General features: G+C 42.3%; 1 protein-coding gene across 8 annotated transcripts in view; it reads right to left on the bottom strand.

The window, feature by feature from the left end:
* Positions 1–25,327, bottom strand: part of NSD1 (nuclear receptor binding SET domain protein 1) — a 144,129-nt gene extending 118,802 nt beyond the window's left edge. Inside the window, exons 1-3 of one of the 8 annotated variants that reach the window (XM_043593097.1) lie at positions 25,211–25,326; positions 23,162–23,275; positions 22,332–22,421 (exon numbers count right to left, since the gene is read on the bottom strand). In XM_043593097.1, the coding sequence (XP_043449032.1) occupies positions 22,332–22,421; positions 23,162–23,191 (120 nt within the window). In that variant the 5' untranslated portion in view covers positions 23,192–23,275; positions 25,211–25,326. Of the gene's footprint in view, positions 1–22,331; positions 23,276–24,136; positions 24,860–25,210 lie in introns of those variants that run through there. The other 7 variants (XM_043593152.1, XM_043593185.1, XM_043593009.1 and 4 more) reach the window with 7 other exon arrangements.
* Between the last annotated feature and the right edge of the window lie 1,438 nt (positions 25,328–26,765).

Here is a 26,765-nt window from a genome sequence, read left to right on the forward strand (position 1 = left end):
AAATCTTTATAGACAGGTGGGTGGCTCAGTTTATTAAATATCAAACTCTTGCTTTCAGCTCAGGTCATGATCTCACAATTTTTGAGTTTGAGCCCCAAGTCGGGCTCTGTGGTGATGCATGGAGTCTGCTTCAGATTTTCTCCCTCCCTCCCTCTCTCTGCATCTCCCCTGCTGGCCTGCTGGCTCTCTCTCTCTTTCCAAAAAAAAATTTTTTTAACTTAAAGAATAAAAAATTAAAAAAACAAAATCTTTAAAAAAAAAAAAAGGAAAAAGGGAAAATGGGGAGCAACTGGTTAAAGAATCAGGAGTTTCTTTTTGGGTGATAAAAATGTTCTGCAATTAAATACTGGTAGTGGTTGCACAACACTGTAAATAAAAGAAATGCCAATGAACTGTATACTTTAAAATCATTAAAATGGTGGGGCACCTGAGTGGCTCAGTCGGTTAAGCATCTAACTTCAGCTTAGGTCATGATCTTGCGGTTTGTGAGGCCTGTGTCAGGCTCTTTGCGGTCAGGAGAGCCCACTTTGGATCCTATGTCTCCCTCTCTCTCTGCCCCTCTCCCTATCCTGCTCCTGCACAAGCACGCCCTCTCTCTCTCATAAATAAATAAATACATAAATTAAATCGCTAAAATGGTAAATTTTATAAGCTATTTAAATTGCACCTCATTTTTTTTTTTAAGTAGGCTTCAGGCCCAGCATTGAGCCCAAGGTGTGGCTTGAACTCACAACCCTGAGATCAAGACCTGAGCTGAGATCAAGAGTTGGATGCTTAACTGAACTACCCAGGTGTCCCTGATCTCATTTTCTTAAAAACTAAGTATTTAGGGGCACTTGGGTTGCTTAGTCAGTTAAGCATCCATCTCTTGGTTTTGGCTGAGGTTATGACCTCATGGTTTCCTGAGTTCGAGCCCCAGGTCAGGGTCCACACTGACAGTATAAAGCCTGCTTGGGATTCTCTCCCTCTCTCTTTTGCCCCTCCCCCACTCACACTGTCCCTTTCTGTATCAAAATAAATAAACTTAAAAAAAGTCTTTTCATTTAAAAAAATAAAACGGGACGCCTGGGTGGCGCAGTCGGTTGAGCGTCCGACTTCAGCCAGGTCACGATCTCGCGGTCTGTGAGTTCGAGCCCCCGCGTCAGGCTCTGGGCTGATGGCTCGGAGTCTGGAGCCTGTTTCCGATTCTGTGTCTCCCTCTCTCTCTGCCCCTCCCCCGTTCATGCTCTGTCTCTCTCTGTCCCAAAAATAAATAAACGTTGAAAAAAAAAATTAAAAAAAAAAAAAATAAAACAAAACAAAAAAACTAAGTGTCTAGTTTCCTAAGGTAACTATTTTTTAAATGGAACATTTTGTATATGGTATGATAAACATTTCATTACTTCATAGTTACACTGACATTGTGGTTATTTATTAGTAAATAGATATAACTCAAATCAAACAAATTCTCATACTAGGTAGATGTTAACATGTAGCTTTAAAATACAGTACAGATTTGCAGGTAACATTTGTCTCTCCAATGTTTTTAAGCCAACTTGACATGCAGACATGAAAGAAACTAATAATCAAATGTCTACCTCCAATTTAATCTTCCATTTATAAGACCAGAGTCCACTAAAAATACATTAGTAATGAACAGTGCCCTTAGTCCTTTGTAACCAGAAGAGGCAGCATAGCAGAGAGAAAAATGCTCTGAAACCAGATGGCCCTGACTAGAATACTAGCACCATCACTTGGGAAACCTCTCAATCTGTCTAACCTTGTATTTCCTAATGTGTAAACCTGAAATAATGACTGTGCCTAGCACCTCATGGGGTTGCTCTGAGGATTATAAAATGAGATAATACTTAAGTGCTTAGTAGAGAGCCTGGCTGCCTAGCATATGGAATTCAATATATGTTAAATATTATAATTAACAATAGGAGCCAATATCCACCATATGCCATGCACTGTGCTAAGACTTAATTTTCCAAATATTTTATGCATTAAGATACTAAACATAGGAGTCAAGTGTGGTCTCAAATGGAGATCTGTCCAATTCCAAAGCCCATGTTCTTTCTACAATGCCAAATTGCCTTTCTATACAACATATTCATCTTTATAACTTTGCCATTATTTATCAACTAAGGGAGAAGTTAATTAAATTACTTCACATTTCATATAGAAAATTAAAAACATAATAAGGCTAATTAAATACAATGTTTATAAATACTTAAAAAAAAAAGAAAAACTACAGGGGAGCCTAGCTGACTCAGTCAGTAGAGCATGTGACTCTTGATCTTAGGGTTGTAAGTTTGAGCTTCATGCTGGGTGCAGAGCTTACTTAAAAAGTTAAAAACTATATTTAAAAATAAATACATACATACATGCTATAATGATTTCCAGTTTGGTCAATTTTAAAAAATCCTTAACAGCATAGAAAAACACTTATGATTTTTTTAAATGGGATTTAATCTATGTTTTTTCCTAAAGAGTAGCAACCAAAAATAAGAAACAACTAAATACAACTAAATACAAGGGGAGGAATATAATCCAATCATTTAAACAAAAAAAGGGAGAACTCAGGTAAAGGCCTAGACCTTGACTACCCACCTTGAACAACATCCTTTCCTGCCCCACCCTCCCTAACTAATCACAACATATTCAACTCTTTATTCTCCTAAAGCAGCAACTATTTCAATCTTTGGAATCCTAAATCATATTCTTCTCAGCCTAGCACACATTCCCCTGCCCCAACTTCTACCATATTCCCATCTTACAAATGGCTTGCACATAAAAAAAAAAATAATAATAACTGGCAAATGAATGCACTGTCTCAGTTATTGTTAGTAATTATCAAAATGCAATAGTACAATAAAATATACTCGCTAGTGTCACTTTTATTTTTTTATTTTTTTTTAATGTTTATTTATTTTTGAGAGAAAGAAAGCATGCAGTGCAAAAAGAAAGGAACCAAGGATCCAAAGCAAGCCTCCTGCGGACAGCAGAGAGCCAGATGCAGGGCTTGAACCCACAAACCATGAGATCACAACCCCAGTGGAAGTCGGACACGCAACTGACTGAGCCACCCAGGTGCTCCTAACTTCTAAGTTTTAAAAGTGACTTTGGGGTGCCTGGGCGGCTCAGTCAGTTAAGTGTCCAACTTCAGCTTGGGTCATATCTCACGGCTTATGGGTTCCAGCCCCATTTCGGACTTGCTGATGCCGGGACGGAACCCGCTTTGGATCCTTGATTCCCCTCTCCCTCTCAATGCCCCTCCCCATCTCTTAAAAAAAAAAACAAAAAAAAAACAAAACCTTAGAAAGTAACTCCTACTATAAAAATAACCACATAAAAAATTAAGTAAAATTCATTCTGTCAGGACAATTATTACCCTAATATCAAAACCAGACAGGGACATTCCAAGAGAACTATACACCTATACGCTAGTATCCCTAATGCCTGAAAATGTAAAAATCTTCAAGAAAATACCAGCAACCCAAATACAGCAACCTACAAAAAATATACAACTCTACACAAAATGGAATTTATCCCAAGAATGCAAAACTGGTTCAATATACAAAAAAATCAATATAATACATACATTAAAAATGAAGAGGGGATAGAACTACACCAAAATAAAAAGATTTTGTACAGTGAAGGAAACCATCAACGAAATGACAAGGCAACCTACTGAATGGGAGAAGATATTTGCAAATAATGTATCTGATAAGAAGTTAATGTCCAAAATATACAAAGAACTTACACAACACAAAAAATCTGATTAAAACAAATAGTCTGATTAAAATAATCTGATTAAAAAGGAGCAAAGGACCTGAATACACACTTTCCCAAAGAAGATATACAGACTAACAACAAATCACCCAAGACAAAATTAAGGGGCTAGCTCAGTTGGTAGAATACACGACTCTCAATCTCAGGGTCCTGAGTTCAAGCCCTGTGTTGGGGCATGGAGCCTACTTACAAACAAAACAAAACAATTCCATTTAAAATAGCATCAAAAAAGTTTAGAATCAAATGTTTAAATGGAGTGCGAGGGGCACCTGGGTGACTCAGCGGGTTAAGCATCCAACTTTGGCTCAGGTCATGACCTCATGGTTTGTGAGTTCGAGTCCCACACTGGGCTCTGTAATGACAGCTCAGAGCCTAGAGCCTGCTTCAGATTCTGTGTGTCACTCTCTCTCTCTGCCCCTCCCCTGCTCACACTGTCTCTCTCAAAAATAAATAACATTAAGAAATTAGAATAAAATAAAATGTTTAAAAAAAAAAGGAGTGCAAGACTTGTATGCTGAAAACCATAAACCACCACCAAACAATATTAAAGACCTAAATAAATGAAACAATATTCCATGTTTAGGGATTGGAGATAATATTGCTAAGATGAAGAAAAGCCTCAAAACAATCTATAAATTCAACACAGTCTCTATCAAAATTCCAGTTCCCTTTTTTGCAGAAAGTGACAAGCTGATCCTAAACTGTATATGAAAATGCAAGGGGACAGAATAAACAAAACCACCTTGAAAATGAAAAACAAAATTAGAGGACATACACTTCCTGATTTCAAACTTACTACAAAGTTATATCAATCATAAATGTGTGGCAGTGGCATAATTATGGATAGACATACAGATCAACAGAACATAATTGAGAGTCCACAAATAAATCCTGACATATTTACAAGGGTGCCAAAATCATTTACTAAGGAAAGAATAATCTTTTCAACAAATGGTGCTGGGACAACTAGATACCCACATGCAAAAGAAGTTGGGCTCCTATCTCACACCATACACAAAACATTCTAAATGGATAAAAGACCTATATTTAAGAGCAAAAATACAATTTTAGAAGAAATCATAGGAGTAAATATTCCTGATTAAGATTTTATTTTTTTTTGTTTGTTTAGTATGTATCTTTTTAAGATTTTATTTTTAAGTAATCCCTAAACTCAATGTGGGGCTTTAACTTACAACCCCGGGATCAAGAGTTGCCATGTTCTACTGACTGAAACCAACCAGATGCCCCATCTTCCTGATTTTATATTAGACAATGTTTTCTTACATATGACACCAAAAGCACAAAGAAAAAAAAATTAAATAAACTGGACTTGATCAGAATTTAAAACCTTGTGCTTTGGGGCGCCTGGGTGGCTCCATCAGTTAAGCATCTGACTCTTGATTTGGGCTCAGGTCATGATCTCAATGTTCATGAGTTTGAGTCCCATGTCCAACTCCATGCTGCCAGTGCAGAGCCTGCTTGCGATTCTCTCTCCCTCTCTCTACCTCTCCCCAACTCGCTCTTCCCCTCTCTCCCAAAATAAACTTTTTAAATAAATGGTTAGGGTAGAAAATTTCATGTTATGTGTACTTTACCACAATTAAAAACTAGGGGCACCTGGGTGGTCAACTGGTTAAGCATCCGACTCTTGATCTCAGCTCAGGTCTTGATCTCAGTCATGAGATTGAGCCCCACCTCATGCTCCATGCTGGGCATGGAGCCTGTTTAAGATTCTCTCTCTCCCTCTCCCTTTGGCCCTCCCTGTCCCACTCTCTCTCTCTCTCTCAAAATAAATAAGTAAATAAATAAGTAAATAAATAAATAATAAAAAATAAAGAATTCCCACTGAAACAGGCACATTCATATACTGCTGGTTGGGATTGTAAACATATATACTTACTCTAAGTGGTGAAGCATAGTAATATCTTTCGCAATTATACATATATTTAATTTTGACCCACAAGCCCAGTTGAGAGTAGAGATTTATTTTACAGATGTATTTACATACACTGAAATATGTGTATATATGTATGTATGAATTATGCATATGGTTGTTCACTTTTAGCAAAAGAATGTATGAATTGAAAATGCCCATATTCATACAATAGAAAAGAATCCACATGTAAAAAAGAATGAGAGAACTATGTTATAAAATGGAAAGATTTCAGGGCACCTGGCTGGCTCAGTTGATAGAGCATGCAACTCTTGAGCTTCAGGTTCTAAGTCTGAGCCCCACATTGGGTATAGAGATTACTTAAAAATAAGATCTTAAAAATGAATAAATGGAAAGATTTCTACAATATATTAAATGAAAAAGCAAGATTATGTGTGCATCATCTGCTACCTTTGTCATAAAAAGGGTGGGAGGTGCCACAGGAATTGAAGGTATTAAATGAGCAGACAACGAACAAGGGTACTTCACTGGTTACCTTTTTGTACTGTATTTTTGAGCCACATATCTATGCAAAAATTCAATTCAGTTTAAAAGTAAAAAGTGGGGGCAGCTGGGTGGTTCAGTTAAGCATCCAACTTTTGGTTTTAGCTAAGATCATGATCTCACAGTTTGTGGGTTCAAGCCCCAGTCGGTCTCTGAATTAACAGTGCAGAGCCTACATGGGATTCTCTCTCTCCCGCTCATATTCTCTCTCCCTCTCTAAAAATAAACTTTAAAATAAATAAATAAATAAATAAATAAATAAATAAATAAATAAATAAATAAAATAGTAGAGGTGCCTGGGTGGCTCAGTTAGTTTAAGGGTCTGACTCCTTGATTTTGGCTCAAGTCATAATCTTAGGGTCCTGAAATCAAGCCCCACATTGGGTTCCACGCTCAGCGCTGGGCCTGCTTAAGATTTTCTCTCTCCCTTGGGGGAACTAATGGCTCAGTCCATTGAGCTTCTGATTCTGTTTCGGCTCAGGTCATGATCCAAAGGTTCGTGAAATCAATCCCCAAGCAGGGCTCTGTGCTGACAGCACTGATCATGCTTGGGATTCTCTCTCCCAATCTCTCTCTCTCTCTCAAAATAAACATTAAAAAAAAAAATAGGATTTTCTCTTCCCCCTTGCCCACTCACAGGAAATTTCTCTCAAAGCAAAAAAATAGTAGTTAATCATGGTCTATTTTGCATACTTAAGCATTTTTTTTTTTGAAGGGGGGAGCAAATGAGAGAGAAAAGGAGAAGCAGGACTCACACTCACCTGAAGAAGGGCTCAAACTCAAGAACCATGAGATAATGACCTGAGCCAAAGTCATGCTTAATGACTGAGCCACCCAGGCGCCCCTTAAGCTTTCTCCTTTAATCAAAACTATTCATAGGGGTGCCTGGGTGGCTCAGTCGGTTGAGCGTGCAACTTCAGCTCAGGTTATGATCTCACGGTTCGTGGGTTCGAACCCCGGGTCAGGCTCTGTGCTGACAACTCAGAGCCTGGAGCCTGCTTCGGATTCTGTGTCTCCCGCTCTCTCTGTTCCTCCCCTGCTCGTTCGGTCTCTGTCTCTCAAAAATAAATAAACGTTAAAAAAAATTTAAAAAGAAACTATTCATTTTGGGGATTCTGGGTGGCTCAGTCGGTTAAGCCTCCGACTTCAGCACAGGTCGTGACTTCACGGTTCATGAGTTCAAGCCCCACATCAGGCTCTCTGCTGTCAGTGCAGAGCCTGCTTTGGATCCTGTCTCCCTCTCTCTTTGTCCCTCCCCCACTCTCTCTCTCTCAAAAATAAACATTTAAAAAATATTTCAAGGGGCACCTGGGTGGCTCAGTCAGTTGAGTGTCCAACTTCTGCTCAGGTCATGATTTCACAGTTTGTGGGCTCAAGCCCTGCATCGCGATCTATGCTGACAAGCTTGCTCAGAGCCTGCAGCCAGCTTTGGATTCTGTGTCTCCTTCTCTCTCTGCCTCTCACTCTCTCTCTCAAAAATAAACAAAAGTAAAAACTATTTCAAAAATAGGGATGCCTGGGTGGCTCAGTCAGTTGAGTATCCAACTCTTGGTTTGGGCTCAGGTCGTGACCTCCCTGTTTATAGAATCGGGCCCCATGTCAGGCTCTGTGCTGACAGCTCAAGAGGCTGCAGCCAGCTTCAGATTCTGTGTCTCCCTCCCTCTCCCTCTCTCCCTCCCTCCCTCCCTCTCTCTCTCTCTCTCTCTGCCCCTCCACCACTTGTGCTCTGTCTCTCTTTAAAATAAACATTTTAAGAAACTTAAAAAAATTTTTTTTTAAATACGGGCACCTGGGTGGTTCAGTCAGTTGAACATCCGACTCTTGGTTTTGGCTCAGGTCATGATCTCAGTTTTGTGGGTTTGAGCCCCCCACAGGGCTCTGTTCTGACAGCAATGGGCCTGCTTGGGATTCCTTCTCTCTCTCTGCCCCTCCCCGACTCACACAGTCTCTCAAAAATAAATAAAACTTTAAAAAACATTATTTTAAAAATAAATAATTTTTTTTTAATTCATTTCTTGTTTGATAGGTGTGGTAACCAGCCTCCAAGATGGTCCCCAATGATTCCCATCTCTAGGTATTCATGGTATTCAACCCATGGTTTTCCCCTCCCACATTTATCCCCTTAATTCTTCCTGCTTGGTCTCTCCTCTCTTGGATCACTCACCCTGGGGGAAACTAGTACATACTATGAGTAGCCCTATGAAAAAGCTCATCTGGCAAGGAACTAAGGACTCCTACAGCCAACCAGCAACATTTTCTTAGACAGGGATCCTAGAGCCTTTAGAGGACTGCAGCACTGGCTGACATCTTGCTTGTAATCTCATGAGACACTGAGACAGAACCACCCAACTAAGCCACTCCCAGATTCCTAACCCTCTGTGCTATTAATGTTTGTTTTAGCCTGCTAAATTTGAAACTAATTTGTTAGGCAAAATAGATAACTAATACAGAGGGAAACATTCCTTTCACAGCTTTAAGAATTTATGTTTTCAAAAAGGTATTAAAGACACTATAAAAATTGTCATCATCATGGTACTGGATATTAAAATAAAATCCATATTAAATCAGTAACTGTGACAGATAGGATTTCTTCACATTTTTATGTCTGTAAAGTTAATCAAATACATAGAAGCACAATAAGCTTTGAATCGATAAAAGAAATCACTTCAAAACACAGATCTGGGTAAATGAAAAATCAAACTTCAGCTGTACAACTACAGAAAAGCATTCACTAAAACTGAAAAGAGATTGGGGCACCTGGGTGGCTCAGTCAGTTAAGCACCCAACTCTATTTTGGCTCAGGTCATGATCTCACAGTTTGTGAGATCTAGGCCCACATCAGGCTCCATGCTGTCAATGCAGAGCCTGCTTGGGATTCTCTCTCTCCCTCTCTCTCTGCGCCTCCTGCACTCTCATTCTCCTTCTCTCAAAATAAATAAAAAAATTTAAAAGAAATGCAAAGAAAAAACCAAAACCAAAACAACTGAAATGGTACGATCCTTTTGGAAAGCCATAGAGAAGTACATACATCAAGATACAAAAAATTTAACCCATTACCCTGATATTCTACTACCAGCAGTTTATCCTTAGGAAATAATTCCACAAACATTATTATGAAATTATTACAAGGAAATAAGTCCACAGATATTACCTATCAAGACTCTACTTACAACTCTAACATCTACTCCACCAAAGAAATTATTTCAGTGGTTTAATTAACTGCACTGTAATACTTCTGCTCACTCTACTATGTTAAAGAAGAACATCTGAAATGTAGATTTTATTACCTCTCAACAACTGCTCTGCAATTCTTTACTGATGGTGGCATAAGTAGAGGTGCTATTCCTTGATATACTTACTATAAAAACAAATTCAAGACATTGTCAGTTGAACCAAATGTAATTTGAATAAATGCCTTTAGATGTAAAATTCCAAAGACAATTAGGATGGCATTAATGTCTATTATTTTTAGTGAGTACAGAGACAACTTCTACATCACCTACTTGCACCAGGGACCCCCAACAGCTCCAATTACACTATCAAGAGAAATTTGAGATGACAAGGGGAATATACCGTTGCAATTTACAAAGACTAACCTTCAGACTCTTCCTGGTATATAAGGGGATATCATATAACCAGTAATTATTTTTAATTTAATCTAATGTGTAAATATAATTGTTCATACTCCAAAATGGATTTTTATCCTTCCAGCAATCTTTAGCAGAATATTATGGTATTTTATATAAAATCACTGGAATGTGAAAAGGACTTTAGAAACCTTAATAAGTAATTTTGCCTAATAAAGCAACACTAAAATCTGTTCCAACTTATTAAGGGGAAACCACAAATGTGTATGACTTTGTTGGTTCTCTAGTAAATTATCTAAAAGTGGTGGCAATGTTTAAAATTATGGTTTGTATATAACCATTACAAAGAATGTAAAGCATCTAGAATATATAAAGAACTCTCAAAACTCAACAGTTTAAAAAAAAAATCAAACAATTCAATTAGAAAATGGGCAAAAGAGATGAACATATTTCACTAGAGGATATACAGATGGCAAATAAGCACACAAAAAGATGTTCAACATCATTAGCTATCAGGAAAATGCCAATTAAAACCATAATGAGAGATCATTATATAACTATCAAAATGGTTGAAATAAAAACAGTGACAACACAAGTGCAAATCAAAACCACAATGAGACATCACCTCACACCTGTCAGAATGGCTAAAATCAAAAAAACACAAGAAACAAGTGTTGGCAAGTGGAGAAAAAGGAACCCTTGTGTACTGCTGGCAGGAATGCAAACTGGTACGGCCACTGAGGAAAACAGTATGGAGGTTCCTCAAAAAATTAAAAATAGTATTACCAGATGATCCAGTAGTTCCACTACTGGGTATTACCCAAAGAATACAAAAACACTAATTCAAATATATATATATGCACCCCTAGGTTTATTGCAACATTATTTGCAATAGCCAAAATACAGAAGCAACCCAAATGTTCATCAACATATGAATGAATAAAGAAAATGTGGAAGATATATATATATGTATCAAACAATCCAATTAGAAATGGGCAAAACATACATACATACACATACACACACATATATACATATATAACAGACTATTACTCAGCCATAAAAAAGAATGAGATTTTGCCATTTGCAACAACATGGATGGATATAGAGGGCATAAGGCTAAGTGAAATAAATCACAGAAAGACAAAAATATATTTTTCACTTGTGGGATTTAAGAAACAAAGAACAATTTTTTTAAAAAGACCAACAAAAAACTAGACTCTTAAATATAGAAAACAAACTGGTGGTTACCAGAGGGCATGTAGATCTCGGGGAGGGGTGAAAAAGAGTAAGATACACTTATCTTGGGGTGCCTGGGGGGCTCAGTTGGTTGACCATCTGACTTGGTTTCAGCTTAGGCATGATCTCACAGCTTATGAGTTCAAGCCCTGTGTCGGACTCTGTGCTGACAGTATGGAGCCTGCTTGGAATTCTCATTCCCTCTCTCTTTTGCCCCTTCCCCGCCCCCTCTCTCTTTCTCTCAAATGAACTTTAAAAAAAAAAAAAGAGTACCCTTATCTTGATGCACACTAATGTATAGAATTGTTGAATCATTATATTGTACACCTCACAGTAATATAAGCTGTACATTCATTGTACTGGAATTTTAGAAAGAAAGAAAGAAAGAAAGAAAGAAAGAAAGAAAGAAAGAAAGAAAGAAAGAAAAGATTCACTCATATGAGGACTTTAAGACACAGAACATATAAACATAAGGGAAGGGAAGCAAAAGTAATATAAAAACAGGGAGGGGGACAAAACATAAGAGACTTTTAAATATGGAGAACAAACAGAGGGTTACTGGAGGCATTGTGGGAGGGGGATGGGCTAAATGGGTAAGGGGCACTAAGGAATCTACTCCTGAAACCATTGTTGCAGTATATGCTAATTTGGAAGTAAATTAAAAAAAGAAGAGAAGAAAAAAGAAAAAAGGAAAAGAAGCGCCTGGCTGGCTCAGTTGGTACAGCATGTGACTCTTGATTTCAGGGTTGTAAGTTCAAGCCCTACAGCGGGTGTAGAGATTATCAAAAACAAAAAACAAAACAAAACTTAAAAAAAGAAAAAAATAGACCAAGAAAAGGAAAGAAATAGTGATAACACCAAATGATGGCAAAGATGCAAAGAGACTCCATCACTCATATACTGCCAGTAAGAATGTAAATGATAGAGTTGCTCTGAAAATCACCTTGGCAGCTTCTTATAAAACTAAACATGTCACTACCATATGATTCAGCAATTGTACTTGGGCATTTATCCCAGAGAAATGAAAACTTATGTTTACACAAAAACCTATATACAAATGTTCATAACACTTTTACTTCTAATAGACAAAAATTAGAATAAGGCCAGATGTCCTTTAACAGGTGAAGGGCTGAACAAGCTGTGGAATATACACTGTGTGGAATATTACTTAGTAATAAAAAGGAAAAAATATTGATACATTCAATAAACTGAAGGAATCTCCAGGAACTTACACAATATAAGTGAAAGAACCCAATCCCCAAAAGCTATATACTATATGATACCATTTATGTAACATTTTTAAAATAACAAAATTTTACAAACAAAAGACAGAGTAAGTAATTAGCAAAGGCTGGGGAAAGAGCTGTAAGAAAAGAAATGGATTTGATGTAAAAGGGCCAAGGGAGGGATTCTTGTGGTGTTGGAACTGTTTAGTATCTTGACCGTGGTGACACATATGTGAACCTACACCAGTGATAAAAATGTAGAGAACTTAATATACACATTATATATTCTACGTACTACACAAAATGAATACAGGTAGATCTGGAGACATCTAGAACACATATTCTTAGAAATACAGAATTTTCTTCTAGGAAAAAAAAACATGAAAAACAAAAACTGGGTTCACGTGAACAAGATTGGAGGATTATATCAGCATCAATATCCTGGTTGTAATATTTGACGTTTTCATAAAACATTACCATTGCAAAACCAGGCAAAATGCACAAGAGATCCCTCTGTGTTATTACTTAAAACTACATGTGAATCTACATTTATCTCAGTAAAAAATTTCAATAATAAAAATGAGAGTGGAGCTCTATCTATATGCTCATATGAAAATATGTCCTTAATATATTAACCAAGGTATTGAACACGTATACCGGCCATTTACATTTCCAAATTTTAAAGAAAGAAAAGGTTTGTATAAAAAGAAAAGTTTAATAGAACATTAAGTACATGAGGGGTGACAGAAATAGAAACTTTTACCTTCCATTTTTAAGTCTGACTTTTTTTTGCCACAAATATTTATTACTTTTCTAACTAAAAAGAATCACAGCCAGGGTGCCTGGGTGGCTCAGTTGGTTAAGCATCTGACTTTTTTTTTTTTAATGTTTTTATTAATTTTTGAGAGAGAGGAGAGAGAGTGTGAGCAGAGGGGGACGGGGGGGGGGAAGAGAGAGAGAGAGAGAGAGAGAGAGGATCCCAAGCAGGCTCTGTGCTGACAGCAGAGAGAATCTGATATGGGGATTGAACTCACGAACTGTGAGATCATGACCTGAGCCAAAGTCAAATGCTTAACCGACTGAGCCACTCAGGCACCCTGTGTCCCACTCTTGATATCAGCTCAGGTCATGATCTCACAGTTCCTGAGTTTGAGCCCGGCATGGGGCTCTGCACTGACAGGGCGGAGCCTGCTTGGAACTCTGGTCTCTCCCTTTCTCTTTGCCCCTTCCCTGTTTGCTCTTTTAAAACAAATAAATAAACATTAAAAAAAAAAAAATCCTAGCCATTTCTTCAAAAGGCCACACTTGAAATTATTTTAAAAGTCTAAGGAACAATCATTCAATGAAAATCAAACCCACCACTGCAAAAGAGATGGGATCTCCTTTCAGTGGGTTCTTGTGAAAACTAGGGGGTAGAGATGTAACATTTACATCCGTGACAATGACAAAAGACAACCAGCAAAACAACATAATAAAGTTATACCACTTAACAGCTGGGAGTACACAAAGATCCTGATCCCACTACACAAAGTAAATTCTCGTGATTACCAAGAAAAAATGGATAAAATTCTATTAAACAGAAATAGAAACTGTCAACAGTAGTTTATGTCTTTAACTTACCAAGTAAGGCAGAAGAGTTCAGAAGAATAAAGAAAAAAAAGCAAAAACGCAAAGACAGGCTTCTGGAAATTCACGACTAACTCTCCCAAAAGGTGTTTGGTTCTTGCATATAATATACATTGCTTACTGAGCACCTACTTCAGAACTAGCATCTAGTATCTTGTTGCACTCTCAAACAAACCTGTAGGTAAGGTACTAGCCCCAATTTAGAGAAGAGGAACTGGGCCTCAGAGATTAAAGGGACTTCTCCAACTAAACAGGAAGAACAGTACACACTCAGACACACTCAGAGATCTGTTCAATTTAAGACCACCATTATGATTCGGGGTACCTGGGTAGCTCAGTAAGTTAAGTGTTCAACTCTTGATTTCGGTTCAGGTCATGATCTCGTGGTTTGAGATTGAACACCACGTCAGGCTCTGTGCTGACAGTGTGAAGTCTGCTTGGGATTCTCTCTCTCTCTCTCTCTCTCTCTCTCTCTCTCTGCACCCCCTCCCACTCACGTGCTCTCACTCTCTCTCAAAATAAACTCAAAAAAATAATAATAAGACCACTATGATTTAATATTCACAATTAAAAGACTGAAAAGTGAAGGGGCACCAGGCTGGCTCAGTCGGTGAAGCATCCAACTCTTGATCCCAGGGTCATGAGTTCAAGCCCCAAGTTGGGTGTGGAGCCCACTTAAAAAAAAAAAAAAATTACCTTGTTAAAAGATTGAAGGTGAGAATGTGGAGAAAAATATTAGGATATTAGGAAACTCAAGTTCAAAGACCTTAGAAATTGAGTGCATGAGGAGATAAAGTCAAAAAAATTCTGAGGTTTTAAAATTTGGTACACCGAGGAGAAGAGCTGACAGTCCATTCATCACCTTCCTATCTAAAACTTACTTCCTGGGGTACCTAGGTGGCTAAGTCAGTTAAGCCTCTGACTTCGGCTCAGGTCACGATCTCACCTCTTGTGGGTTCAAGCTCCACAATGAGCTCTGTGCTGACAGCTCAGAGCCTAGAGCCTCCTTTGGATTCTGTTGTCTCCCTCTCTCTCTGCCCCTCCCTGCCTCTCAAAAACAGATGAACATTAAAAAAATTTTTTTTAGGGGCGCCTGGGTGGCGCAGTCGGTTAAGCGGCTGACTTCAGCCAGGTCACGCTCTCGCGGTCCGGGAGTTCGAGCCCCGCGTCAGGCTCTGGGCTGATGGCTCAGAGCCTGGAGCCTGTTTCCGATTCTGTGTCTCCCTCTCTCTCTGCCCCTCCCCCGTTCATGCTCTGTCTCTCTCTGTCCCAAAAATAAATAAACGCTGAAAAAAAAAAATTTTTTTTTTAATTTTTTTTAGTAAGTAAAATAAAATCTACTTCCCTCCCCAAGTTGTACTGCTATAATAGCACCATCCACCCTTTCCTTTGGTAACTATATAAAGGACTACTACAAAAAAGGCATCATGCTACATACTATTAATATGCAACGATGAATCAGACCAAGAGGATAAAGACATGAGCCAGGGGAGGGTGTGAAGTAAAGCAAATCTAATCTATTAGTAAATAGTTCAGTCTGACTGAACCGAGAACACCTTGGATATAGCATATATGAGATCTGAGAAAGTCAAGAAAGGGTCCTATCAAAGAGGTACTAAATATGGGCTTTGTTTGTTAGGTAAATAGGGAAAGAAGTGAGGCACTGAAGGTAAAGCTTTAACCAGAGACCTAGAATTTCTCATTTTGGAAGTCAGAAGTAATTTTGGATAAGACAGACTGGAAAGAAAAACTATATGAAGAGTGATAAAGACCTCATAGTAGAATGGGAATTAAGAAATGAAAAAAAGACTGGAGAATCTGTGTAATTTAAAAATCGCATAATGGAGTGCCTGGCTGGCTCAGTCGGAAGAGCAGCATGTGACTCTTAATCTCAGGGTCATGAGTTTGAGTCCCACGCTGGGTGGAGATTACTTAAATAAAAATTTTAAAAATAAAAATAAAAATAAAAACTTAAAAAAAAAAGTCAACTCTTGGGGTGCCTTGGTGGCTCAGTCAGTTAAGCATCCAACTTCAGCTCAAGTAATGATCTAGCAGTCAGTGAGTTCAAGTCCCACATCAGGCTCTGTGCTGATAGCTCAGAGCCTGGAGCCTGCTTCAGATTCTGTGTTTCCCTCTCTCTGCCCCTCCTCTGGTCACGCTCTTTCTCTCTCAAAAATGCGTAAACATTAAAAAAATGTTTTTAAAAAGTCAACTCTATAGGATGGCATACAAGACCTATGTTTATACTTTACCTCCTGACAACCTCATTCTCCCAGATTCCTATCAAAAGAATTTCTTGGCACTTCTATATCCTACTCCTTCTTACTTACTGGCATGCCTCTGTTCAATTATACATAACCTTTCTGTGAAGTTCTTCAGGATTACTCCAGACATTCCACAGTACTGTATTTATAACACCTATTAAACTACTTACTATTCTGTATTGTCAATGTTTACACTGGTGTTCCTTAAATAAAGTTCCTTAAAAACACAAAGTAGGTCTTACCTTTTAATACTAGCAGTGCCTGGCACAGAGAAAGCACTCAAATGTGGTTTGATCATAAAAATGAGGGACTCCAAAGTTTCCAGCCTTGAAATGAACAGGAGGATGATGCCATCATTAACACAAAAGGAAATGCATGCTTGGCATAAAGGATAGGTTCAAAATTGAATATGATATAGGTAGAAGAGAAAGTTGGTTGGCGATTAGAATTTCTTGGTCTGAAGCTCAGAAGTCAGATCAAGACCATTTTCACACAGCAGAGTAAGAATAAAGTAAATCCATGAAAGTGGATGAGACTGCAGAGAATCAAAGAGGAAGAAAAGACAGTGAGCAAAGAAGGGCTGTTTAAAGGAGTGGTGGTCAAATACTGCAAATCTAATAGGGTATTGAAGTGTCACCTGGGACTTATAAAAGAACAGTTGCAGCAGAGTAGAGGATATAGAAGCCAATCCACAGAGCTTTAAAGAGAGGTTAAAAAAGCAGTTAACTCTTGGAAGAAATTCACCATTAAAGGGGAAAGATCATTGGAAGGGTTATAGGATACAAGAAGATGCCTTTAGAATAGGAAGGTATCATCCCGTTTTTAGGCAGAAAAAAATGAAGTAGAAAAGTAGAAAATAGACTCCAGAAGAAAAGAGGAAAGAGGAATGAGTAACACCAGGTCCTCTAGCAGGGAGGACATGAGAGCAGAACATGAGAGGTATGGAGATAGGATCTATTTTCTTTTTAGACAGGAAAGAAGAGGGCAGAGAATTGCTGCAACGATGAGGAGAGCAGAGAGAATCTGAGGAATCATTGTCTCAGGGACCACCACAAGCCATACAAAGATCATCTGCACTCATCTCTCCTTCTTTCCTCAAATCCAGACTCTGATTTTGCCTCCAAACCAGATAGCCCAAAATGGCTGCCAATTTCCCTCCTCTGAAATAATCTTTTCGATTTACCCTCTTTCTTTCTACTACTAATTCTGCCCATGTTTTTTTGTTGTTGTTGGGGTCTTTTTGGTTGTTTTTTTTTAATGTTTATTTGAGAGAGAGAGACAGCCCATCAGCAGGAAGGGGCAGAGACAGAGGGAGACACAGAATCTGAAGCAGGCTCCAGGCTCTGAGCTGTCAGCCCACAGCCCAACAGGGGGCTCGAACTCACGAACCGTGAGATCACGACCTGAGCCAAAGTCAGACGCTTAACCGAATGAGCCACCCAGGTGCCCCCAAGTCTAAGTTTTAACTACTATTGCAACAGACTCTGACATCCTAAGGTCGCCTCTATTCTCCCCCAGCCAAAGTTTTTCAAACACAGATTTCATCAGATCACTTCTCAGCTAAAATCCCTTGCTGGCTCCTAGTCCTATCACTTCAACATCAAATGCCACAGTCCAAATTTTTAGGCCCTATTACCAGACTACACTTATCCTACCCAACCAATCCTCAACAAATACTTCCTGAAAATACTATGTTCACTTAATTCTCTACATGAAAAATACCCTTCTAGGAGGTACCTGGGTGGCTCAGTCAGTTAGGCATCCAGACTCCTGATTTCAGCTCAAGTCATGATCTGTTTGTGGGTTTGAGCCCCACACTGACAGCGCAGAGCCTGCTTGAGATTCTCTCACCCCTCTCTGTGCCCCTCCCCTCCTTGTGCTCTCTCTCTCAAAATAAACTTAAGACGAAAACAGCCTTCTAAACCCAATCAAACCCAACCCAGCCAAAGCCAATTCAAGTTCCACTTCTTCCTTGAAGCCTTGACTACTCCAGGTTTCATTCATCTCTCCACTCAACTCTTTAACCACTTAAACATCCACAGCATAGAACTCAGTACAGGTGGGTGGTTTTTGAGTACTTTGTAAATCCCCAAGATTGTATAGGATTGTTACAACGCCAAAATATCTATTTTTAAATGGCAAAAAGAAGCCTCTATTCAAACATCTTCCACCTAATAATGTGTCTATCTCCACCTAATAATGAACTACTATTACAGTGCCAGTCAATTACAAGGTAAAACTGCAAACAAATCTGGCAAAAAGATGCTGTGTTTCTTGAAATCAATGTAAATAATAAAGAAAAACCACTCTGATTACAGGTATGGAAAAGATGATCTAAGTCAACCAGTAAACAAGTGACAACTGACAACAATAATAGGACAGAAACTTCAAAAAGTGACATGATAAACATCAAAGGATTAAGATATGTTGGGGCACCTGGGTGGCTGAGCTGGTTAAGCACCCAACTCTTGGTTTTGGCTCAGGTCATGATCTCACAGTCTTTGAGTTCAAACCTGACGATGGGCTCCTCAATGACATTGTGGAGTCTGCCTCGGATTCTGTTTCTCTCCCTCTCTCTCTCTGACCCTCTGCCAATCACGCATGCACTTTCTCTCTTTAAATAAACTTAAAAACAATGTAAGTCAATGACATAACAGAGGGAAAATAAAACAAGATCAGTAAAATAGCAGTTACCACTGAGTATGCAAGCATTTCTACAATTCTCTCTTCTTTGGTATATGCTTGAAATTTTCTATTGTGGACTTTTTTTTCTTTTTTTTTTAAATGTTTATTTATTTTTGAGAGAGACAGACACAGAGTGTGAGCAGAGGAGGGGCAGAGAGACACAGAGACATAGAATCTGAAGCAGGCTCCAGGCTCTGAGCTGTCAGCAGAGAGCCTGATGCGGGGCTTAAACTCACAAACCACGAGATCATGACCTGAGCTAAAGTCAGATGCTTAACCGACTGAGCCACCCAGGCACCCCTATTGTGGACACTTTTAAAAGAGAACCTTACTAAAACGGATTACCTCACTATTTTACAAAAATTTAACCTCATTATAATCATGAGAGAGTGAAACAAAATGAAGTATGTCACCTCCCTCTTATACAATTTCACTGGACAATTTTTTTAAAAATTTTTAATGCTTATTATTTATTTTGAGAGAGAGAAAGAAAAAGGAGGAGGAGCAGAGACGGAGAGATTTCCAAGCAGGCTCCACGCTACCAGCACAGAGCCCCACACAGGGCTTGATCCCACAAACCTTGAGATCCATGACCTGAGGCAAGATTAAAAGTCAGCCGTTCAACTGAGCCACCCAGGTGCCCCTGGACAAAATTTTTTTTACTCTATTTGATTCTTGCCTTATTATAACAAATAGTTGCCATCACAACCAAAGTTTTGATAAAGGTTTAAAAAGTTTATTTTCATATTTCTTCATTTTAATTTTTTGATATAAAATCCGAAGTAAACTCTTTTCTCCTTATTATGAAATTTTAGTTCCCACTGTAAGTGGATTCATTTTTAGTCACCTTCTTTAGATTAAAAGTACAGTATGTACATCAGACTATCCTGGAGCTAGCTAGCTACATCCTAAGAATTCTGAGTATCCCTAAATTCATGAATACCACCACAATATAAATTCCCCATAAAACATCTAAGGGAAGAGTAGAAAACAAACTGCTACAAACAGCCTAGTGAGTAAACGAGGCCCAGCCAAGAGTGTCAGAGACCTTCAGAAGTCACTACAGAAAACCAAGAGTACTGAGATAGTTCTAGGATTTCAAAGGTTTTAGTTTTGTCTCTAATAATCTCAAGTGCCTTGAAGGATGACCTGTCTTTTATGACATCTTTCACTACAAAGCTATGAAGATCCAATGAGACAATACAGACCAAAGCACTTAATAAGTTGTATATTATTGCCTGTTTAAACTTAGCTCTGGGACCAACTTTCCTTCAGTATTTTATCAACTACCTACATATTATTAAGCACTATACACTGCATACATTCACTGGCAGGAATTAGAAGGTGTCAACCCAATTAAATATAAAAGCACCAAGTCAGGATTATTGACAATCATTATTCACATCACTATATTCAGATAAAATAACTGAAAAGCAGAGGATAAACTGAAGAGGCTGCTTATTTATGGCAGAGGGCAAACAGTCTGCTTATAGCTAGACATACAAAATAAGACAGTATGATTTTGAATCATGTGCCTTTCTCTAACTCTATAAAGGGAATTTACAATCCTAATAACTATATTACTCTCACCAAGAGAATCTTACTCTATCAAAGTATCACATAACAAAAAATACCAACAGCATTTGCTAATGATTTTCTAAAATTTCCAGCCCTAGGCATAGAATCTAATGCAGAGTAAGTAAGTGCTCTATACTTGCTGCAATGAATCAACTGTGCAGTAATCTGTATATATTAAGTATGTAGCCATATAGAATTATTTTTAATTACACCTTTCCCAAACTATGTTATTCAGCTAAATTTGCACTCTAACACTGACTTCACTATTTCAGATCTTCAGCTAAAAAATATCAAAGGCAAAAATCAAAGCAATACACTGCATCCACGACCTTAAACCAAAAGCCTACAACTGGTTACTCGCCTCTTCAAGCCCATAAAGTCTTTAAGCAATTTATACTTTCTGCCAGAAAAAAAAAAATTTCTATTTATACACAATTTTGCTAACTCCCATTTTAGATACATAACATACTATCTATAGGCTCCAATATTTTCAATTGTTTATAATAGAGCCAATATTCCAATGACATCTCTTTGACAAGAAACAGATTTATGTGTCATTATATATATGCTTCTAGAGAAACATCTCCACTGTCAAATGCAAGATTTTATGTAAACACAAGGGCATCACTATATATGTAAAAAAATTTCCATGTGAACCCAAGAAAGAGTTTGTCTAAGCTGCCAATAGGTCACCAACACAACTTATCCACCCTAAAAAATACCAAGGACAATACAGACTCAAAGTGACTACCAAAACAAATTTTTAAAATGTGCAACTGCCAACTTAAGAAACCAAGGAGTACTAAAGCATATTTAAAACATGAATCAACAAACAAAAGCAACACACCCACATTCTCTGTGACTTTAAAGAATATCAAGGCTATATGGTAAAGTGAATGTTTAATGCACTCAAAACAGTCACCACATACAATTTTTTTTCTGATTAAATTTTTATATAGATTGCAGAGGCATGGAAGTAAGGAGATCCTCCGTGGTGACACTGCAAGTGACCATAACAATACATCTGGGGAGAAACAAAATCAGAATGAAATATTTAAAGCTGAGAAAAATTTTTTAACAACCAAGAAGTTTGATTTTAAAGGTGATGAAACTGAGGCTAAGAGAACTGAGCATTCCGCTAACTATGGACAGTCCAAGAAATTCTGTATAAGATCAAATAAAAAAGAACTTTATCATTTACCACTCGTTAACAATACACAGCACTACTACATAACAACTCAAAGTAGATCTTCTTCCGTTTCTATACACTTACACATACCACAACACACAAACACTTCAAAATTAAAACCTAAGTTCAAGAGTCTACTCCGATGGTGGCAGTTACCTACAGCAATAGGATACTATACCTTCACAACAGGTAGTTCAGAAAAACTGGCCTAATTTAAATTTTGACTGATGTCCAAGAAGGTCTTCTCATCTTAGCTACTTTCAATTTGTACCCAAAATGCACTTCAATGTGAAGCAAGCATCACCCCATCAACTAAAAAAACACGCCAGGCCTTACGTAAAAAAAGAACTCCAGGAAACTAACTGGTTCACCTGCACTCATGATACCAGTATGCCAAAACATTTAAAAAATAACTAAGTAAAACTAAACAAATGTATGCTCCATCTTGAAAAATGAAGTCTGAACTCAATTAAAGGCCCTTAAAAGTTTTAACTCTCAGCCAGTCCTCAACTGAGAGTTAACTGGAAAAATCTGAGGGAAAAAAAATCATACAACAGAGATAAATTTAAAAATCAGAGTAAAATCTCCCCAAAAAGCCTATCATTAGCAATAGGCACTCAGCTGTGAACTGATAAACAACCAAAAACCAATCAGTTATGTTTCCCTTTAAGTTGCCTGTATATATACACTTATGTATATATTTAAGTTGTACCAAAAACTGCTTACAAATGGCAATTCCTGTGAAGTAGATGATGATGAAGTTCCAGGTAATTCTAGCATGTTTCCTAATGTACTGGTACTGGAATCTGGATCATCCTGAAAAGATAAATTTATTGAATTTAATTGCTCTTCTATGGTAACGTTTGTATCTCCTAGTGAAAAGGGGGCTGGGAGAAGGGCTGCTTTTTCATTGCTGCCGTCCACTTCATTTCTTTGCTTATTTTTCTGTGTTTCAGTTTGAGGAGCTAATGGCAAGAATGGCGATTTGACTGCACCATTTCTACTCTCTGATGTGCTGTCTTGTTCATTTCCCATGGCCACGTCTACACCATTCTCTGATTTAGGCTCATAATTGCAGGTGGCATTGGTCTGAGTTTCCTCAAAGATCTCCTCTATACTCTCATCCTCTGTGACTGGCTGTTCTGGGTCCATTTCAGAATCTACATCTGCATCGTCCACACAAGTAAAATTCTCAAAGTGCAGAAAGCCATTCTTGATAGTCTTTGTTACTTTTACCTGGAGTTCAGGGGAGTTATTACAAGAGGGTTCCTGTTTCATAGCAAGTGCTGTTGGACCACCAGGACTCAAGGAAGTGCAAACAACTGGCGACTGAGCTCTTGAATCACTTTTTTCAGGGTCTTGAAAGGATTCTGATCCATCAGCAGACCCATTTAAATACTCTACATTGATCATGGAGGCCAAATCCTGTAGTCTCCGCAGTGGAATGTAACAAGATGGAGAATCTTGTCCATAAGCATTTTGGGATGTTCCACTGGCAGTCGATAACTGCATAGTACACCCATTAAGTGGCTCAGAAAAATTGGATTGACCATTACCGAAAGGGCTGTCCTTGTCTTCAGGGGCATCTAAATTCACTGGATTGGAAAAGGGCAGCAGACAATTTCTTCTAGGTAGTTCACAGGTCTGATCCATCCTGGGCCAGCATCAACCTGAAATCCAAAAACAGCAATTAATCTTAGTTTACAGGCCATTTGACTCTTATCTTCAAAATGGCAGCCACTTCTGAAGGCCTAGTGGCCTCAATGCCTTTCTGCTGCACTTCCATGGGCGGAAAAAGTTCCCCAGCTGACGATGGAAAAATGGCCTCGGTGAGCCTCCGCAAACTCCATCTTCCCGGAGCTGGGCAGATCTTGCCACATGCAAACAGCCCGTCCCTTTTTCCTGCACTGCAGACTGGTGGACAGTTGGGCTGAACTAACATTAAAATCCCTTTGGCAGTAGAAATTCCTAAATCTCAAACAGAAATTGTCCTCCCCATCCCCCGCTGGTGGGGTGGGGGGGGGGGTGTCCAGCGGCCGGGTCTCCCAAAGGGAGAGGGCTGCAGGGTTCGAAGGGGGCTCCCGGACGCTGCACAAAAAAGGTTACCCTCCTCCTTCCTGGATCGCTCGGGCGCAGCGGTCACAATAGCGCTGCACCCTGCGCCGAGCCGGCACTGAAGCCTTTGCAGCGGCCGTGCCCAGGCCGCAGGCGAGTCGGCCTAAGCGGGTGCACCCCGAACCTCGCCTTTCAGACTGCAAGACTGCTCAGTCCACGGCTGCAGGGCCCAGAGGCCACGACGCGGCAGGGGGAGAGAAACAGAGGCAGCCGGCGAAGCCGAGTCAGGGCAGCAGCAGCTGCTACAGCTTGACAAACATGGCTGCTGCCGACGCCGCCGCCGCCTGCCCGGGCCGCGCTCCTTCCCGCAGCCGCGGCAGCACCTCCTGGCCGAGCCGATCGCACTCATCAATATTAAGCAGCAAGCAAAGTTTGCTGCAGGAGGGTAGCCGGCCCCGCGCCCACCAGCTGGCTACCTGCGGGGAGGCGGAGGCCGAGGTGCGCGCGGGAGGCCGGCGGGGCACGGGCCGCGCCGGGAGGAAGTTCTCCGCGGCCGGGCCGGCTAGGCCTGAGCCCGGCTGGTAGTGATGGAGGGGGAGGGGGCCCGCGGCAACAACGCCGCGGGCCACCAACACCGCGCCGCGCCCGGCCCTCACCCGCGCCCCTCACCTCACGGCCACCACCATCTTCCCCGCCCGGCCGCCTCCTCCCTCTTCGCGCCTGCCCGCCACCCACCCAAGCGCACTAGTTACCGTGCCCCGCGCCCCCTCCCGGGCCGGCTGGGGGGAGGGGGTGACCCTCATTACACTGGGGCGCGAGCGGAGCTGAGGGGAGAGAGCGGAGCCGCTCGCTGCACCCCCCTCCCCCCCGCGTCTCTCTTCAGGGGAGAAGGCAGCGAGCGCGACCTGCCCCGGCCTATTCCGCCGCCGCCTCCTCCTCCTCACACCCCCACCGCGCGCGCCCCCGCGGCGGCGCGTGCGACCCAGCGCCTCGCGCCGGCCCGCGTGCGGCTGGGGCACCGAGTGCGCGCGCACCCCTTCCCCCCACCGCGCGCGCGCTCCCTCTCCTCACTCTTCGGGGTTCAGGGCGGGTGAAGTCGGGCTCGCGAGCGCGCCGCCCAATCAGCGGAGCCGCCGCTGCCGCCCCCTCCCCTCCCCTTGCGCGCCCGCTCGCGGCCCGGGCCTACGGGCCGGCCCGGCAGCCCGGGCGGGGCCTGAGGCAGGCTCCCCAGGGGCCTCGCGCGCCTCCCCGGAGTGTCTGGGCCTGCGGGCGTCGTGGGTGGCACTCAGATCCCCTCACCTACCTCAGGGCGCTACGCTGGCCCCGGGCTGCACACGGCTCCTGAACCCTACCCGTCTCGAGCCCCATCCCCGGCGGCACCTGGCCCGGCTGAGGCCTGTCCGACCGCCCAGCCAGCCCCGTTCGGGCCCGCGTCAGTCCCAGCCTCCATCTTAGGTTACAGCCCGGCTCCCCATCCACTGGGCACCTGCCCTCAGCTCGCTCGGCTCGGCCCGAGGCCAAGGCAACCCCCCTCCTACCGCGGGGCTCACCTGGGGGCTTGGGCTGGGGTCTTCGAAGCCTCAGGCCCCGAGCAGGCGTGGCCGCAGGTGAACCCCCTGCCCAGCCGCACCCCAAACCCACACCACCACCACCACAGACCAAGCTGAGCAGGAAACAAAATGGAGGCAGCAGCTCGGGTCTGCCTCCCAGAGCCAAGCTTGTGCAGCCCCAGGGCTCCCTCCTGCCGCAGGCCCGACGCCCGCGAAGCAGGGGGCTGGCTCGTTCCGGGAAAAACAGGCAGCCGCCCTAGAGCAGCGCAGTCAGGCTGGGGACTCGGCCCTGCGGTCCCCACAGCCCCTCACCCACCACCCCTTCCCTTCCCCCTCCTCCCTATTTCTCTCCCTCCCCCTGCCCGGCCTTGCGGGGTGAGCGGCGATCGGGAGCCGGGTCGGGTCGGGTTACCCGCCCGGGCACTGCCTGCCCGGCCGTGGCCTCGGCCGGGGGATGAGGCCAGGCGACCCCCGCGCCGAGCCCACCCCCCGCACCGGAGCCGGGCAGCAGCCTGACTGCGCGCCCGCACCTCGGCCTGCCGCCGTGCGGCCCCCGCCCAGTGAGGCCGTGTCCCCAGCCCGGGCACCACCGGGACGAAGCTCCCCCACCACCCCCGAGCCCAGGGGTCCTCGCTGCCTCGGGCGGGGCGAGGGGAGCGCTGGGGGGAGGGGTCCACTAATCCCTGCACCGCCTCCCGCGCCTAGTCTGGGTCTGGGCCTGGCACGGGGACTCGGGCCGCAGGCGCGGGCGGGCGTCAGTAGGTGTGTGCGCGCGGGGCAGGGGACGCGAGCTGGGGGCCCGGAGGGGCCGCGCCTCGCACCGCGGACGCTGCAGTTCTCCGCACCCAGGCAGATGGCCCTCTCGTGCCACAGCCGCCCAGCGCAGGCCGCTTACTCCGCAGCCCTGATCCCCCGGGAGCGCGCGCCTCGCCCCTGCGAGCCGGGCTTCGGGACCCCGGCGGAACTGCGCTGGGAGGGCGGACCGCCCGGCTGGCCCAGCCAGGCCTAATGGCCTAATCGCCTAATCTTCGGCCTGGTGTGCTGTCTGCTCCCAGGGCGTCTTGGAACTCGAGGCCTGCACCCAGCGCGCGGGGCCCCGCAGCTCTGGCCTAGAGCGGCCGCGACGCGTCCAACCATCAAAGACGGCGCAAGGACAGGTCAAGGAAACCAAACCCAGCCTCACCCCGAGACTCCGGCCCCCTAAGCCCTTCCCCCAGTTCTCTCTGACTTCGTCGCCCCCTGGGCTTGAACCCCGGCAAAAAGCTCACCTCTGCAGCTAGTTGTTAACCTAAAGTGCTAAGGGCATCCTCGCTGTTGAGAGAAAACCACAACCTACCGCCATAAAAATCCCGCCTCCTCCAGAAAGCCTTCTGTGATTAGAGTTAACTCCATCTCAAAGCTGAGGGCGCCGCCCTCGAGAGCCACGTGACCATGAGTCCTCCCTGGGCTTAGTAAATGTGCATAATTATTGCCCCAGTGGAGTGTTTACCCGCAGCCCTTCTATCGGTTAGCCGTGAGCCCACTTGGGAGAAAGGCCGCTTTTGGCCTTGTCCTG

The sequence above is a fragment of the Prionailurus bengalensis genome, chromosome A1, assembly GCF_016509475.1.
Source record: "Prionailurus bengalensis isolate Pbe53 chromosome A1, Fcat_Pben_1.1_paternal_pri, whole genome shotgun sequence".
Classification (NCBI taxonomy): Eukaryota; Metazoa; Chordata; class Mammalia; order Carnivora; family Felidae; genus Prionailurus; species Prionailurus bengalensis.